The 18,861-nt window shown below is 34.3% G+C and overlaps 1 protein-coding gene across 3 annotated transcripts in view; it reads left to right on the top strand.

Moving 5' to 3' along the window:
- Positions 1-14,947, top strand: part of LOC126975346 (hexokinase type 2) — a 37,200-nt gene extending 22,253 nt beyond the window's left edge. For all 3 annotated transcript variants that reach the window (XM_050823195.1, XM_050823194.1, XM_050823193.1), the window contains exons 7-10: positions 4,275-4,480; positions 8,034-8,161; positions 9,315-9,413; positions 12,106-14,947. In XM_050823195.1, coding sequence (XP_050679152.1) covers positions 4,275-4,480; positions 8,034-8,161; positions 9,315-9,413; positions 12,106-12,195 — 523 coding nt within the window. In that variant the 3' untranslated portion in view covers positions 12,196-14,947. The remainder of the gene's footprint in view (positions 1-4,274; positions 4,481-8,033; positions 8,162-9,314; positions 9,414-12,105) is intronic.
- Positions 14,948-18,861: the final 3,914 nt, after the last annotated feature.

The following is an 18,861-nucleotide window of genomic DNA, read 5'->3' as shown; positions in this document are numbered from 1 at the left end:
GGCGTGCCAGATTTTGGCGAGACAACACGTCCTGAGGATGCCTCGTGTAGAGGAAAGAAACACGTGTCGAATTGTTTTAAAAACAAATATTGGCGGAATTAACACTAAAGAAAACTTAAATCATTTGTATAATTATGAATTTCCGCAAAGTAACGCCTAATTCAATATTTTTTTGGAAAAACTGGATTGAGTTTTTAGTATTCTTTTTCATAAAGGTCGTCTATCATACGATAAGTTTTATGTCTAAGATACGCTTAAACATTCATATATAATTACTATGTACGTATTTGAGATAATTTAACTCTAGTATCGTTACACAAATAAAATTTGAAAAACAAAATTTTATGAACGAATTGGGACTCGAACCCACGACCTCCGGCGTTCCGTGCCGGTGCTCTAACCAACTGAGCCAACCTTTCGAGTCCCGCCTCTTTATAAAATTCTGTTTGCTTTGTTCAACTCTCAGGTTGTAGCTTCATCTACAGGATCTACTTTACAGTTGATAACCTGCTCAACCCCAATATCCGCATATTAGGAAATTTACTTGAGATGTCGCTCTTGGAAATCTAAACAATATGTTATGTTTTTAAAGTGTTCCCTAAATTCTAGGATTAGTACACAAATAAAATTTGAAAAACAAAATTTTATGAACGATGCGGGACTCGAACCCACGACCTCCGGCGTTCCGTGCCGGTGCTCTAACCAACTGACCACCCTTAACATTTAGGGGGATGAAAAATAGATGTTGTCCGATTCTCAGACCTACCCAATATGCACTCAAAATTTCATGAGAATCGGTCAAGCCGTTTCGGAGGAGTTCAAAGTTTAACACCATGACACGAGAATTTTATATATTAATTAGATGTACGTCAGAATTAATCTTTCCCGCAATTCCATGTATTTATTGCGCTGCTAAAGTACAGAACAGTTAACCTAAACTACTGTTTGCTATTCACGTAATAACTATTGTCACTGAAAGGGTGGACGGTTTTTTCACTTAGTTTATTGGTTAATATACTGTGCAAATTAATAGTAAGGCGTTTACAATACAATCCCAGAAAATGTACAAAACAAATGCGTTACGAAGTTTAAAAGAATTGTTAAAAAACGTTTGTGTGGGAAAGGTTATAATAACATAAACTATTTTCTTAATTATACCACAGACTGGGAATGAAGCGAACACCCTGAGGCTCTTTATATTATATAAATTGTTATTGTGCGATACTGTATCGTAATCCATATTTTTATTAAAACCCCGCTGAGTTTCTTGCGCCCGTTCTTCTCCGGTCTGAGGCAGCCTATTTTGAATGGGTGGGGTAGTTTTGGACGTTCAATAAGTGATTTTGAATCCTGTTTTGAATAAAAATATTTGAATTTGTATTAATAATTGGACGTAATCCCAGAAAAACGTTCCAAACCACAATAATGTCGAAATTGAGTTAAGAACACAAAACTGGTCACGTGATTCATATTAACGGACTGACAAACAATGGCAGCCCTACTGTCACTCTTTATATTACATTACGACTCAGTAGCCCAACCCTCATGTATGGAATACACTAATTTTACTAAACTTTAAACACGAATTCCTTATAATGTGATGTTTGTGGCTTGGAACGTTTTTCAAGAACTACGTCCAATTAAAAACCCTGCTCTGCTACTAACTAAGCACTGCTCATGACTGTATTAAAGATGGCCAAGCCCAAAGAGTATAATAATATATAGGGAAATAATTGGCCAAGGCTAAGAAATCAAAGAGTATGTAAATACTAAGAAACTGCGTAATCCTGGAAGTATGCGAATCAATTTTTTTTTTTTGGCATAGAGTAATAAACAGCTAACAAAATATGTAATATGTATATTTTATGCAGCCGATAATGATACGATTATTTTTTGTTACAAAACATAGCTATGGCATGTCGGTATGCTATCAGACTAGTCTGCAACGCCACGAAAATAGCTAGCACTACCGGTAATTGTAAAAAGACAAGTCTCGCTCGAATCTTTTTGTCTCTGGCAGTCGACCGCCGACGATGTTTTATAATTAAACTTTATTTCAATAACAACACCAAAAATGATACAGCATCTCAAAAGTGAATAGTTTTCATTTATAAACTTCATTTACTTACTCCTACAGCTTTTCGCGGTATTAAGCAACGATGAATTATAAGAAATGAACAGCATGTACAAACCACGAACAAGATATAAAGATATTCGAATATTTCTTTATTATGTAATGTACGTACAATAGCAAATTAGTGACTATCTAATGATTTCGAAAAATTATGATTACCTTAATATTAATACCAAAACCAATCTTCCAGTCGAGTTATAAAATACAATAATTACCTGTTCCAAAGCTTTCTAGTTCAATCAATAGGTATATAATGAGTTTCATTAAGGGATGCATGTTAAATTTTGAATACATTTTGATAATATTTTCGCTGATATATACACAGCTAGTGTAGGTTAAAATAATTACAACGAACTCGATGCTCTTAATGCCTTATACTATGTTCATATTCTTCTGTTACTTTAGTCAAAGAATATGTAATAGTACTAGTAAGTACTTTAAAGTATATAGACATTTTTATAGATAATTATGTAATAGAGAGGTTTTACAGATGACGAGCTTATTCTCACGTTAATGATATCGAGTTACATTTGTTCGCGCCTCGCTTTGATCAATCAAGACTCCTTGACCATTGCGAGTAATATGTTCTAAAGTCTCAACAATATAATTGACAGTGTCAGAATGTCAACTGATACGTAAATCAGTGTTGTTAGTGAGTCATCGTGTAGCTCGTGTTACCTGTATCGTGCTGCTATTAGTCACATGCATATATGTCAACACAATTGCAAATAAATTCTTCTGTGGACACACCTACGGAGAATTACTGGTGTTTGGTTTACGATTCAGCCACGACTTATCAGCCATCTTTCGTTTATAGAAGGCTTGCTTTGGTTAAAGATTGTTTATTTTTTTTTGTGTTTGAATAGGGATGTAATTTTGTCACTGTGTAAACTGTTCTTTTCATTGGTGATTTTTTAAGTGTACCTATGCCTGGAATACGTAACTTTAACGTGATTAACATACAGCATGTTCCTAATTCACCTTGCGGGATGATTTGGTTATCATTATGATCGCGTCTGACTTCCAGCGGGGTCAAAATCTTAATGACCTACGTTCGTTCAATCTTTACTAAATATAAATTTTTCAAGTACTCTAAAGAATTGAATATAATGAAAAATATGCTTATAAAGTACCTATATAAGTAAGATGAAAATACAAATTACAGACAAATCCTTTCAAACGACAAATATAAGTGACTGAATGACCAGGGCCTTATTTTTACTTTTACCGACAGTAAAAATTGTTTTATCTAACTGGCAGAATCCTGGTGTTGCGCCATTTTAGCTCGAAAGAAAAGTGAATATTGTTCCTCTATTGTGTTAGTTGCAGAAAGCACTTAATGAGTAATCAATTAACCATAACAGATTAAGAATTACTATGAAATTATACTGTCAAGATAAGGAAACGTCTGTTTTTCCTCAAGATAATAGCATGACACAGATTCTTTATCTTGAAATCGCAAAGAATTTAATATAAAAGTTGAATGAAATGAATAAACTATTACTTATAACCTTCTGCGGTCTAGATATGATGCAAGCATGTAGAATTTAATACGTTCATTAAGACCCAAACTGTGGATAAATTTAGTTCAATCAAGCGTGATGAAGATTTCGTACTTTAAAATAACATTCATGGCTGCCAGTTGCCATTCGCGTTATTTTTATTTTTAGATGTGTGCTTATTGAAATACAATTTCATATGTGGCGATTCCTTGGCATGAGAAGAAGCCGAGATTCGGACTTCGCAATTTCGCCCGAGTACATAACGCTTCATACTAAGCTACAATTACGGTGCACCTACGTGTAAAGATGTTATATTTTTACCCCCTTATTCATAATAGTCTGCTAACTTAAAGCATTGCTAATTCTCAGTCTGTCTTCTTCTATTGACCTAAGTCAGAATGAGAAAAACACTCCTAAGCGGTTGTTTAAAGTTAGCGGACCATTATGAATAAGGGGTTAGCATTTATATTGTAACTATTAATTTTAAGAATCTGCAGAACTACAGGCTTTAAAAAAAATGAGAAATGAACTTATTTCATACAATTTTATGCACCTATATTTATTTGTACGGAGAAATGACGCAGCTTTGGCACCGCAGTCATTTCACTATTATTAAGATAAGAGTATATTGTTTGCAGTCAAGAGAAAATGATCTCGGGGATGTACATGGGAGAATTGGTACGACTTGCCCTGGTGAAGTACACCCGTATTGGTCTTCTATTCGGCGGAAGAGGCTCAGACATGCTGTACGAGCCAGGCAGCTTCTTCACCAAGTTCGTGTCAGAAATAGAGTCCGACAAACCCGGCGACTTCACCAGCTGTATGGAAGTGCTGGATGAACTTGGTGAGTACTTTTGTAGAACATTCCATACGATCTTGCAGGTCTTCTTTGAATGCGCAAAAGGCAAAAATATGGTCTCACTGGTGGAGTGTGGCGAGCGGCGTGACATGCGCAGAATGGACTTTTTTATTCTCTGGCGCGCACTGAAATGTCATTGTTCATAACCACCATATTGCATAGCATTATTTTCAGTGTAGTACGTATAAATTGGTAAATTATAGAGACCCGTTCGCGGAGTTTACACAAAATCTATGTTTCGACTTTCGATAGACGTCGAAATGTTATGGAATAAGCCTCTCCTCTGTTTTGCAAATCATCGTTACAAAGCGTAATTTTATCCATATCTAAAAACTAGCTGACCCGGCAAACGTTGTTTTGCCATATAAAGTATAATTCACGCGATAGTTTTATAAGTAATAAAATATTGCCTATATTATAGCCTGTACATCATTTTGTTCTATTGTCAATAGTTTTTGCAGCGCACGCAAAAATAGGTTTTCGACTTTACACCTTGTGTTACTAAATAGCAATTTTATTACGGATCCCTAATTTTGAAAAAAAAAACATAGCCTATAGCCTTCCTCGATAAATGGACTACCCAACACTGAAAGAATAATTCAAATCGGACCAGTAGTACCAGAGATTAGCGCGTTCAAACAAACAAACACTGCAGCTTTATAATATATCCATATCTAAAAAAATCGTTTGCATTCGATACCACGTTGTCGAATCTCACATCTGTCCAGTAGGAAATACTGATTCTAAGTAGAACTTCAAAGCTTAGACAAAAATAACTGAATTTATAAATATATTATACACGTGAAATTCGTATTTCCCTATCACTTAAACAAATAAATCCATACAGCCTTACAAAAAAGAATTGGCATAAGGTTATAACCAAGCATAAACCAAGAATATGTAAAATGTTTACAAATAGACAGTTTGCCTACGAATGGTTCGTTCGGACGTATAACGTTTCCCGCGTTTATTTGCAAGGCAGCTTGTCATTCAAAAAACTTCACAATTATAATTTTTTTTTTTTAATTTATTTAGTGGCACGGGATGCAAGTCCATAGGCCAAGAATTATAATTGTATTGACAGTGTTGTCAACGACATTGTAAACATTTTGCATTTTCTTTGTTTATCATCAGTTATAACTTTATACCAAGTTTATTTGTAAGGCTGAGTATGAGGGGATTATACAATAGCTAGAGAACAGTTTCAGGACCATTAATAATACTTAATTAAGAACCCTAATAAGATTACGTCGACCACTGTCAAAGACTCTTTGTTTCAAGAACGGTTGAGTAATCATTTAAAATTAACATTTAAATACCTACCAACTGTGCTAATGCAGCGAAGTTCAAACTTACCTATTATAAAAACGATTCTGCGGGTAAAGGGTATTATAATAAGGGCATAAATGACGTAAAAATTGCCACAACTGGAATAGATCTATCTCTTCCTGGCTATTTTATGCAGTTCTTTTTATTAATTTATAATAAATGAATAAACTTCATAATTGGACTGGAAATAAATATCTGGAGAAAATGGGCCCGCTATATTTCTTGCGCCCGCTCTTCTCGGGCGTATATGTTCGAATGGGTGTTAGATTTTGGCTTTTAATAAATGTATTAACATCCTTTTTTGAAAAACTGAAACCAACTGTTATTTGATTTCACTTTTTTCTAACTTTCTATATTTTCAATAGAGTGAATACAGCTATTGTTTAAGCCCAATATATACCGAACACACTGTAGTGTTGCACGGCACACTGTAAATAAATTGTTAGTAAATTAATTCAGTAATATTCTTATATCATATTATAATAATATATATAATAATAATATAATATTGAAACACTTTTACACAAATTATCTTGCCCCAAACTAGGCATAGCCTGTAACTATGGGTACATAGACGACCGACGACCTGTATAGCCGAGTGGTTAGCGATCCTACCTACTAAGCTAGAGGTCCCGGGTTCGAATCCCGGTAGGTGCAAGCATTTATATGTTGAATATGGATGTTTGTTTCCGAGTCATGGATATTTAAATGTATTTAGGTATGTTTATATGAATTTATGTATGTTTAAGTAAGTATATTGTATTAAATAGATCGTTGTCTTGTAACCCATAACACAGGCTATATATGCTTAACTTGGGGCAAGATAATTTCTGTAAAAAGTGTGTCAATATATTATATTATTATAGACAACGATATATTTAATACAATATACTTACTTAAACTTACATAAATACATTTAAACATCCATGACTCGGAAACAAACATCCATCTTCATCATATAAATGATTACATCTACCGGGATTCGAACCCGGGACCTCTAGCGTAGTAGTCAGGGTCACTTACCATTCGGCTATATCAGTCGTCTATATTTTTTAAACTTTACGTCTAATTTAAATTTAGTAATTAAAAATTTGCTAATTCAGTGACTATCGCGTTTTACTGAACTCAGTAACATCTTTATCTATTCATTGTTTAATCGATTCTTGCTTTATGTCGTAGGTTTACCTATTTACTATCTATTACAATAATTAAAGTTAGGTAGGTATTATAATTGCCTGATGGCTTGTTAAGCTTTTGAGATTCGAACAAATTGTTTTTTATAATATTAGTCTTTATAAATCAAATATTTTATAAATTGTTACAAGTAGTTACCTACTTTTCTCCTAGTGTTGTTATTTGTTAGCATAAAAATGTAGGTGTGTGTACAGAGTAGGGTTGGACCTCTGCTATATACCACTGGACTCGCGGCTGTCAAAGTGCTTTTGTACCAGTTTGATAATCGCCATTTTGGCGTTGTGGGCCATGTAGCGAGAGTCTGCTGTACTAAAACTAGTGATGACAACCTCAGCAAACATCGATAGATGGTGGGAAACTGTTTACAAAAAAAATGTGTATATTATTACGTTGATTCTTGAAGCATAAATAACATTGGAAAACGAACGAAATTAATTCACAATGCAAAAATATTTACGAGTGAGGTTCCTCCGCAGCCATTTGTATTATACATCAAAATTTGTTCTCTGGACGCTCGCGAATGGCGTTTCAAATAGGCACAATAATTTTGTTGTCAAACATCTGGAATAGCATGTCCTGTGGTATTTATACAGGTCAGTGGCCTAACCAGTGTAGGTAGGTAATTGTTCGAAGGAAAATCGTCGGCAAAGTATGATAATTATGTAACAAGTAGACAGAGCGTTTATCAGACTTGCTGACGACATTATGCTGTTTTAAGGCGTGATAAATAATATTTAAATCACCCACGTCATTATGACGCAAGATTGCCGCAATTCAATAATTAAACTTCGTAAAAATACGTATGATGTAAGTAAGTTTCTTATTATTTGAGTTCTCCTTATATGAATGTACTACAGCTATTCGTCATGGTATAGACTATAGAATTATTGTCAATCAGGCCAGATATAGCCCCTGAAAAAATGACCACTCTGTCAAGAGTGTACGAGTAAGAAGTAAATAGAAATCGTATAGGTACTGTGGCTGGCTCTTAATATTAGTAAATATTTATTTCCAGGGTTGTCGCACGCAACTGAAACAGACATGGCCGCCGTTCGCCACGTGTGTGAGTGTGTGTCGCGTCGGGCGGCACATCTGGTTTCGGCCGGTATTGCCACACTACTGAACAAAATGAATGAACCAAAGGTACATATATACCTACTGATTTATTTTTTATTTGTTGAAGTGAAACCTTCTTTATGCGAGTCGAACTAAAGGAGCGCGACCAGATAAAGTACAATCAAAAGAGAGTTTATAGCAGTAAAAATGCGTGATAATATGTTGTACCGACCTCTTGTTGATATTAAATCTACTCACTATTTTTCCGGACGTACATACAGTCAAACAGATTATAAAGAAAAAGAGAGAAGAAAAATTATACTAACAACGCCACTGTACTACAAATAATGTAACACACACAGCAAGTATTCTTTAAAAAGAATATATTTATTGCAATGTTTACTTTGTTATGATTTTATTATACATATTTGTATATCGACGGTACGTAACCAACATTGAGAAAAAAAAAAAACAAAAAATATTTTGGGTCACTTCTTGATAACCTTTACAAGGCTGATAATATGAAGATACTGACGTTTTGGTATCAGCATGTTTATTTTATGGGTTGGTTTATTTATTAAGATTCCTTGAATTTTTATAAACAATTATTATCAGTTCCAGTGAGTTAGACGAATGACGTCCATGCTTGATGATAAATTACAAACGGAAGATAAATATTTGGTGGTTATTTCGAATTACTAATTAAAATATATGTAAAATCTATGGACTAGGTGTTAATAAGAATTTCCATCCTCTGCCACCGATCTTTGTCGCTTTTGAAGTTAAATCGAGTTTTACTATTATACCAAGATTATACCTACATAATATCTAGCTGACCCGACAGACGTTCTGTACATAATAAATAAAATACTGTTTTTTTATGTATTTGTCAACAATTTTTCCTAACATCAAGAATTATTTCGTAACATATGCTCCTTGTTGTTATAATGAAATTGTTTCACAGTAGAACTGTCAAACCGTGCGTTAATATAATTCTCTCATAGAAAATATGTCCATACAAAACAAATATTGGAAAAAAAAATAATTATGTGTCAAATCGTAACAAAAACTATCCTATCTCTCAAATTGGAGTAAACCGCACTCCATGAAGTAATTTCCTTTATTCCAAATCCGTTCATTAGTATGGGAGTTCACTGGAAACAAACTTCAGGACACTGGATTTATATTTATAAAAATAAGACAAATAATGTAGTGATTAATTTGAATGATATGTTTGAAGGTTACCGTGGGCATCGACGGGTCGGTGTACCGGTTCCATCCACACTTTCACACCCTCATGTGCGAGAAGATAGCACAGCTAGTTCGTCCTGGGATACAGGTAATACACATTTTTTACAGCTTTGGTGCCAAGTCCTTTAAGCCAATGAATACAATTGATGCGTTGACGCCACCACAATACTTTGTTAGAACAGTACTTCACATATACATAATTTACACGGCCGGTAAGCAATCTTGGGAAGACAAAACTATTGAGTGCCACGCCGTACGCTGCCGAGACTAGACGCTGTCCGCGTCTTCAATCCACAATTTTATTCTTTTTTTATTTACCGACCTTTACGCTCCGCCCTGATGTACGTATAAATTTCAAGGACACCGCTGAGTTACGCTACTGTTCAATTACTGGTATTGTTATGCCACAGATGTAGAGAATAGACTGAGGAATACCGGAAAAAAATTAACTACACTTTAGAAACACACAAGACAGCGGACGTACAGAAAGCATAAATAGCCGCATGTTTGATTTATCTCTCACAATTTTTCTGGTCGGTATTTACTTTACAGGTCACTAGAACATCGGGACATTCGGTCCATTCTTTATGTCCACTCTTTATACTTACTCTGTAACATGACTGACAACAATGCCAGAAAACGAAAACGTAACAGGTACCTACTCCTCGTCAACTGTCAAGTGTAATTAACTGGCGCAACGAGGCGTTACTTTGCCAAATATCTGTGAAGAATAACGTCAGAAACTGTTTTTTAGTTCGTTTCCTTTTACTAGATTTTGCCCCCATCTCTTGACAGTGTAGTTGTTATTTTGTAGTTATTTTTTGTCATATCAATGACCTGAATTCCACAGGATGGCACGGAGCATAGGTTTAATTGTTGTGAAATACCAACCATATCTAGATTACTTTCATATAATTTTCACCAATGATATACTAATAGTGATTACTAATCGCATTCCGACCAAAACAATAATGTCATCGTGATAATCTGATTTCTTACTATTAGGTATCACAATGAGAAAGCAGAAATTAAGTGATGTCATTGTTTTGAGCAGGTGATACCAACTGCTGGCTCCATCGTATGCCTATGAATGTACTCAGTACTGCAACAATATTTGCCCTCAAAATCGAACGCAAATAATAAGATTTAAAGCTGATGTAACACGTAGGAACAACAGCTTTATCTGGAAGAGATAATGGTACCTCTATCAATAACAATAACAAGGCCGAGCCCCCAGCGTGCAGCCAGAGTACAATCGATAATAATAGTGTGTGACGTTGGTTCATTAATCAGCTTGATTTTATCGTTTCATTCAGTAAAAACAACGTTTAATAAGTTGCATTGTAATTATCAAGCTTAAACACTTAAAAAACTGACTACAAATATCATAGAAGTATAATATTTAACATGCGATTATATATCTAGGTACTATTAGGTATATCGTATTCTTACATAATATGACTAATCAAAAAAAATCTTGAAATCAAATTCACTTAGGTATATTACGTTTTTCTGTGAGGTCATCGTTTTAGCTTACGCCTGCAAACGAGTTAACAGACTTAATTTTGATTTCACTAACACATACAGTAAATGCTGACCGCCGAATTTTGGACATTTAACATATTTGATCGCCTTCAAGAGTTGTAACTGTCGTTGTCGAGAAACATTGACATTAGGCAATTTTGATTTTGTCCATACTTATCGATGACAGTTTTGACAGGTATTTGATATATTCTGTATATGACAAGTTAACACAGTTTATGTCAACACGCTCAGAAGGTATTGGTGATATCGCTTTGTGTCTAATCGAGATCGAGACCGCTATTTGAACTCGTTTCCGTAAAATTGAGTTTTATTGAACCCAGTTTGAAGTGTCATTTGTGAAATCGGGGCTAAGTCTCCTCCGTGTAAGATGACGATTGAAATGACAGTTATTTGTCGGGTTCATTGTATTCAGCCGCACACTTGAACACAAGACTTTACTGTATTTGTTGAAATTTCTATCTGCTATAATTCTTTTCGGATCGCAATTGTCAAACAAGATAATAAATAATATTACATATCTAGCTAATAATGCAAACTACTAGTAATCGCTTGTTTATGATTTATGGTATATCGTATATATACCGGCGTTATTTCTTAGTTCTTACTTGGTTCATTAAATAAAATAACGTTGTTAACTTTCTTTATATCTAGTTATGTGGCTTATTACAAGGATTATAAATTATTCGAAAAGTTATTACTTGTACTCATTACATTTGTATATCAAAATTTATGGACGATGCGGTAGTTTAATTTTGTTATACAAATTTAATTTGTAATATTAATACCAGAAGTGAGGGATGTCACTTTACAAATAACAAATTGTTTAAGTTATAACTTATCGATAATTTTTTGGTTGAAACGTCCAAAGTCGTAGTTAAGTCTACAGGCGCGTTATGAAAAATATTATGAGAGTGAAATTTTAAGTTGCGCGCGCATCACTGTAATCCAAAAGTAAACAGGGTAAAGTTGTTTCCTAAAATTTTCTGACGTTTGCGACATTCGTATTTTTTTGGTTTCTTCGTCCATTATTAGGATAGGCAAAGGGTTCAAGCCCGTACAGCTGCATTCGTTATTATTAATTGTCAAAGCAATCGTTCCAAGATTTTCACATTATTGTTCTTTCTACAAACGTAGAATAGCACGAGGAATAAATAATTTAAGGGATTTTTGCTTTGTTAGTATTATTAGAAGTATAACTTCTTGCGTGGCATACATAACTTTTTTTTTTGTTACAGTTCGACCTCATGTTGTCGGAAGACGGCAGCGGACGCGGCGCGGCGTTGGTAGCCGCCGTAGCTTGCCGGCAGCAGCTGGGGCACGCGTAAACAGATACTGCACTTATCTCTGGCCATTAAATGTTACCAGTTACCACTGCGGGAATTTTTCAGCGGTCGCACAACCTTACGCACTTTACCATATTTTTTAAATAACCTTAAACAGTGCCGTACCTATCGTTTCCACAACTATTGTATACCTTACGGCCAAATTAAAACAAGAGTTATTTACTCGTTTAAATCGTTCTTAAATCGTAATAAGTTCTGTACGACCTTAAGCCTAAAATATAGTGTTCATAAATCTGTGCTGATTGCGTTAAAAATATTTTTATTCTAGTTACTGTTGTACTTAAACGTCGCTCATGTTTGCTGTAACATTATTTACCTGTGAAATCTGTTTTATCGAAATATATCATAATCTGTATTAAGGTTTGTAATACGATGGGCGTTAGTATTATTTTGTTCGGCATTCGACAAAAGTATTGTTTTCAAGTAAAAACCAGGAAAAAAAAAATAGGGAATGACATGGTTACTATTCCTGAACGCAGTGCGAAGGACGACATCCTTGTACATTATTGATGGCCTTTGATTATTATAGATATAAATAGTTTAGCGTTATTTATTAGCGCTGTGTGCTTAGACAATTTCAGTCTACCCGCATAGCTCTCTCGCAACGGTCGTGAAACGAATGTACATTCGCAGACTGCAACATTCTCATCAAATACGACCTTTTTTGTAGATATTGTCTCGCGCCCGTACATTAAGAATTAACTTTAAGTATTATATATTATATAGATAGGCACTAAGATTCAATAAAGTTGGTATGCGAACCTTGTACTTACAAAAATATGATTTTAGCATTCTAGTCACAAAGGTTAAAACATCAATTACTTACTTAATCATTGTATAATTTTTTTTTTGAGAATTAACACAAGACTGATGTATTATTTTGTGGTCGAAGTAAATATTGGTCTTAGTGTCAATCTTCGTAGAGCACATTTTGCATTTGTTAGAATTTGCATTATTTGTTTCTGCACGGGTGCAGAATGACCGATTGCCAATCTTAAAACTGGAACTAAAACATTACTACTTTATTTGATTCTTAATAATTATGAAATTGCTACTTAATTTTATTATTAATAATGACAATATTACATCTTAAAATGTGAACTCCCTTTAAGAGAATACTGAATTAATCTCTATCAAATTAAGAATTTATCTGTTGGTTAATCTGCGTCCTTTCGTACCTTCGAAAGCACCCAGTAAATTTTGTTATTTTTTTTAATATATTGACATTTCTTATCTTATGTATTATTTTAGTGTAGTCGTTTTCTAATTATTACTATGCAGCGGTCTTGTAATATAAGAGTCTACTTTTATACAGAAGTTTTAAAATTGTAAATCGTTTATAAGTCGACATCTTAATTGTTTGATAATGTTTATAATTTTCAATATCGAATACAAGAATAGGAAGATGTTACAAAAAGCAATAATTGCGAATCTCACAATTCATAAACCTAACTTAGAGATAGGCCTGTAGTAATAGAATATCATTCCATTTGCAACTTATCGGTAATTGGTATCAATCAAGACTTTCATGTTCATTAAGAGTTGGTTTCGAAACCCATAAATGTTTTGTTTGAAAACACTGATGTTAGGTATCGAAAGTATTAATGTATGATATCAAAATACAATTGATTTTTTTGTATCAAAAAAATGAAATGCATTGTATCAAAATTTATTAATGCAAGGTATCAAAATGTATTATATATGGTATCAAAATGTATTAAAATATTGGGCAACATAATATCCCTCTTGGATATTTAGTATGATAACACTCAATGTTCAGAAAGTTAATGTTAAATAATAAAACAAGTGAAAGTTGCTTAACAAATATTACTTGTTTATGACGATATTATGTATTCGTAAAAACGCTATTCTTATGAGTGATGTGAATTTTAAGAAATTTTAATTTAAGTGAGTTTTTCAATATTTTACTGTGATAGACGATAGAAACTAGGTTATTGTTAAATTGTTTCGGTTTTATATTATTTTGGAGATCTACGTATTTAGTACTTAATTTTCTGCAAATGACCATTTTAGGCGCCGACAAGTAAATCGTAATTACAAATGCCATTATGTACTGTATTAATTATAATCGACCTTAATTAAGTATAGCAAAGATAGACACCACAAATTCAGAATGTCACATTGCTATATAGTTCCTAGTTGAAAATAGGTGCATTTTGTTTTATTTCACTATAGTTTGTTGCATATTGTTTGTTTAGATCTTAGTTGTAGTTATATGGACATGTTTTGTTCAATATTTTATATTATTTCATTTTATTAATCCAATTATGTAGTTGACTCAATTGAAGTACAAAATATATCGGATTTTTATTTATATTATTTCTATATGAATTTAAAAGAAGCCATAAATTTTTGTGAATGTTAGGTCTGTGTAAGACGATATGAATATTTTCTGCGCCTACCCTACATTCCATACGTGAGGAACACTTAGCCAAGATATTAACAATTTAGAACCGTAATGTAATGTACATATCAAACATTTGCATTACAAACATATGGAATGCAATTGTGAGTTATAAGCAGGTCTTATATAACTTAATGCATACATCCAATAAAACTGAATGTCATTTTATGCAGAAAAACAGATAATTATTAAGTATAAATTATGAAGAATACTATTAATGTCTTATAATCATTTTAATTATTTTTAGCTAGCTCCTTTGTATGTTGAGCTATCGAAAATGTTAGTTCAAAAATAAATTTATAGAAATTTTATTGTGTTTTACTGTCAACCATATTTTATGTTTTAGATTAAGGATTGATCGCCGCTGCGCTCCAACTAGATACCGCAGGCGTAGATGCAAAGTGTGGCAACTAATACAACGCCCAAGTGGGCGCATTCGAGCCAGTCTCGAACAATGTGTGACGTTGACGTGATATATATTCTGTTAAACTTTGCTAATAATTGAAACTAAAATGCCGGGTTGCGTAGTAAAACATTATAAAAATAACAAGAAATAAGAAAGACACTGGGATCACATATTATCATCAGTTAGTATTTTATAACCTTCAATGTAATATAACACGAAGCGTATGTTACAAAATTTGAAAGATAACATTGAGTGTCAAGATGCCACGCACACAAGCATCTAATAGTTGCCATAATAAAAAGCTATTGTTCTTAAGTGCGGTATCTAGTTGGAGCGCAGTGGAGAATACAGTCATACAGATACAGAACACACTTTTGAAGTGGACCTAACGGACACAACCGAATTAGGTCGAGTTTCTCCGAGCGTGCGCCTGGAGAAACTCGACCTGATAATAATAACTCTCCCACTTGAAACAGGCGTGAAATGGCTGGCGGCTTTGCCGCTGTGTTTCGTCCTGTGAGTGGGGTATCCGGAGACATACACCTTCCCTCAGGCGTAGTCCCGAAATTATGGAAGGCGGCTTTAGTGCACCCAATCCCTAAGAAAGGTGTACGCTCGGATCTGTCCAACTACCGCCCCATTGCCATTACCTCCATTATCTCCAAAGTAATGGAGTCGATCATTAACCGCCAGCTCTTGGGATACCTAGAGAAGCACCTGCTGATCAGCGACTGCTAGTACGGTTTCCGTCAGGGTAAACACATAAATGGGCGCAAGCGGTTGAGTCGAAGGGAGAGGCCTTCCATCGGGTGTGGCATAAAGCGCTCATAGCGAAACTGTCATCCTATGGGCTTCCCAAGAGGTTGTGCAAATGGATCACTAGCTTTTTGGCTGGTCGGTGCATCAAGGTTGTTATCAACGGTGCATGCTCCGACTTAAAACCCATAAACGCTGGTGTCCCGCAAGGCTGCGTGCTATCCCCTACACTGTTTCTTCTGCTTATCAATGGTATGCTGCAAAGCAGCAGTATTCATTGCTGTGCAGGCGACAGAACAGGGTATGGTTCCTACACCGGCCGTGCCAACATATACCGGGAAAGCGTCGACGAGAACCGGTACAAACTTGTGTCTGAAATCGAGACTGCTTTGCAAAGTCTCGGAATGAGGCCGACAAAATTTAGTCCAATTCAACCCAAAGAAGACACAAGTTTGTGCACCGCTAAAAAGTCTCCCTTCGTCGTATCTCCTCGATTCGAGATCACTACTCTAACTGCCACATCCTGTATTGGCATACTTGGCGTCGATATATCGAGAAACGTTCAGTCCCGTGGTCACTTGGGAGAGAGGGCCAAACTGGCCTCTAAAAAGCTTGGTGTACTCGGTAAGGCGAGACAGTACTTCACTATAAGCCACCGCCTGCAACTTTATAAGGCGCAAATTCGGCCTCACATGGTGTACCTTCTGTTCTCACCTCTAGGCGTACCCTCCCTTGTACCAGCTTCTTACATTTGACCGCATACAACGAAGGCAGGCGGCCTTCTCGGCAGGATGCTTTGGCGTTTCGTAGAGATGTGGGTTCTCTCTGCATATTCTACCGCAATTATCACGGGTACTGCTCAGAGGAGCGGTTCGGGTTGATTCCACCGTGTAAAATGACAACGTCCGGTACATTACGTGCAAAGTACCACCCGCATCACGTTGACGTCTGGCATTCCATAACCGCGCGTTTTGCATGAAATTTCTTACCTCGCACAACCACTTTGTGGAATCAATTACCGGCTGCGGTTTTCTCGAACTGATACGACTTAGAGACCTTCAAGAAAAGAGCATACTCCCTCCTTAAAGGCCAGCAACGCATCTCTTGACACCTGATGTTGCGGATGTCCATGGTCTATTGCGTCACCCCGTGAGCCTCTTGCTCGTTTTCCCCCTCTTATATAAAAAAATACAGATTCGAGACATAATCGACACATAGATTAAGATTTCCGTTGTTATGATAAAAAATAACTAATTTTATTTTGGTTCTATAAGAGTCAATTAAGAATTTATTTATTTCTTGAGAAAATAATTGATATTATTCATAGTTTTTGTAGGAAGCTTTTAAGATTTTACTTTGGTTAGGTATTATTAGCTTTTACAAATGGTTCGGGTCTTAATGTTTTTACAAGTCTGTTACTGCAGGGTAAAATAATTAAAATTGTGATTCAAAGAAAAAAAATCGAAAAGTCAAAGGAATAAATCAAAAGTCAAGGAATGAATCTCACCTGCTCATCGTGGTGGATTTCGCATGGTGGTGGCAATAAGGTGGTGTAAATAATAATCAATGCAAAACATTTCGATTTTATTTAATTTCATAAAGAACCTGGCAATCAAACGAAGAACTCTTGACCACAAACAATAACTGTGGCCAAAAATATAAAAATAGATAAAAAATAAATAAAAGAGACGTGAGCATAATAGAATTATCCCAAAGATAAGTTAATACCCAGCCTGGCGCAACTCTCTAATAAACTCGAATATGTATAGCATTGCGCTAAAAATCATGGCGGCAAACGCTGTCTCGCTCTAACATATATTCGACTCTATCGTTGGTTTTGGTTTGAGTGTCACGTGACATGTCATTCATTCAAAATAAAAGTGACTGTTAACAGTTATTGTTACGAATTTTCGTTTTCTTTTACTTTATTCGTGTATTATTCAGGGTAATGTGCTTAATTATTTATATAATAAATGCGTATGACTTTCTAAGCTATACCATGTAATAAAAAATGTGTAAAATATGGCTGGTCAGATGGGAGTAAGAGAATTTTCATGGCTAAATTATATTGTGATAAAGAAAGGTAAGCACTTATGAACAAACAATAAGCTAATAAAGAATGCTTAAAGTAATAAAGTATTGATTTAATTCATCATTCATCTATAAAAAATATAATATTAGAATCTATCTGTAGTGTTTAACACTTTTTTATCGATTGTCGATATTTTATTTTAAATTATTATTAAATTTATTTTTATTTATTTCATTTTTATAGTATCTTTATTTTTGATTAATAAGTTTATTACCTTTGAAATCCTTTTTATTATATTATATTGTGGTTATGATGTGCAAAAAATATTTAATGCCTAAAAATTAGGGTTAATTATCTTCTGCTAATATGTATTCTGTAATAATTTCAGATTCAGGACCCTCGCCTACGACTTTATTGCAACATCTGAAAAACGAATACCAAAGACTGTCTAAACCGAAACAACAACGCAAAACAAAACTATAAATCAAATATTAATTATGTTATAAAACGTATCCCTTAGTTTAAACTATTTAGACTTTTCTTAGGTCAATATTAAAATTATCGATATATATATTAATTATCGATAAAAATTTTGTATTGATCCAACCCTATATATTTATTATATTGGCAGCTCTGATATTACGTCATTAGTGGATTATGTTGGTATCAAGATTTAGTGCAATACAATACAAGCGACATTTCTTATTATTTTGTATGGCACTCCCGTTTCTTGAACGTAGTGTTAAAATTCTCTTTGTTAGTACCTAACTGCAAATTAAATGAGACTAAACAGCATTTTAAATTTAACCGGATAATATAGTTTTTTTTTTTGTAAAAAGAGAGGTTTTATGCCGCTGAAAAACCACCTACATTTAGGAATAGATAAACGATTTAAGACGAAAAACATTAATTATTATAAAATTATTTATAATTCACAATAATTTGTTATAAAATAATAATAATAAATGCTAATTTTGAAGTAGTATTTTAACTTCTTTATACTTATATATTTGTACCTATACATATTAT

This window comes from Leptidea sinapis, chromosome 35 (genome assembly GCF_905404315.1).
Source record: "Leptidea sinapis chromosome 35, ilLepSina1.1, whole genome shotgun sequence".
NCBI lineage: Eukaryota > Metazoa > Arthropoda > Insecta > Lepidoptera > Pieridae > Leptidea > Leptidea sinapis.
The sequence above is the reverse complement of the archived record's forward strand: the minus strand, read 5'-3'. Positions and strand labels throughout refer to the sequence as shown.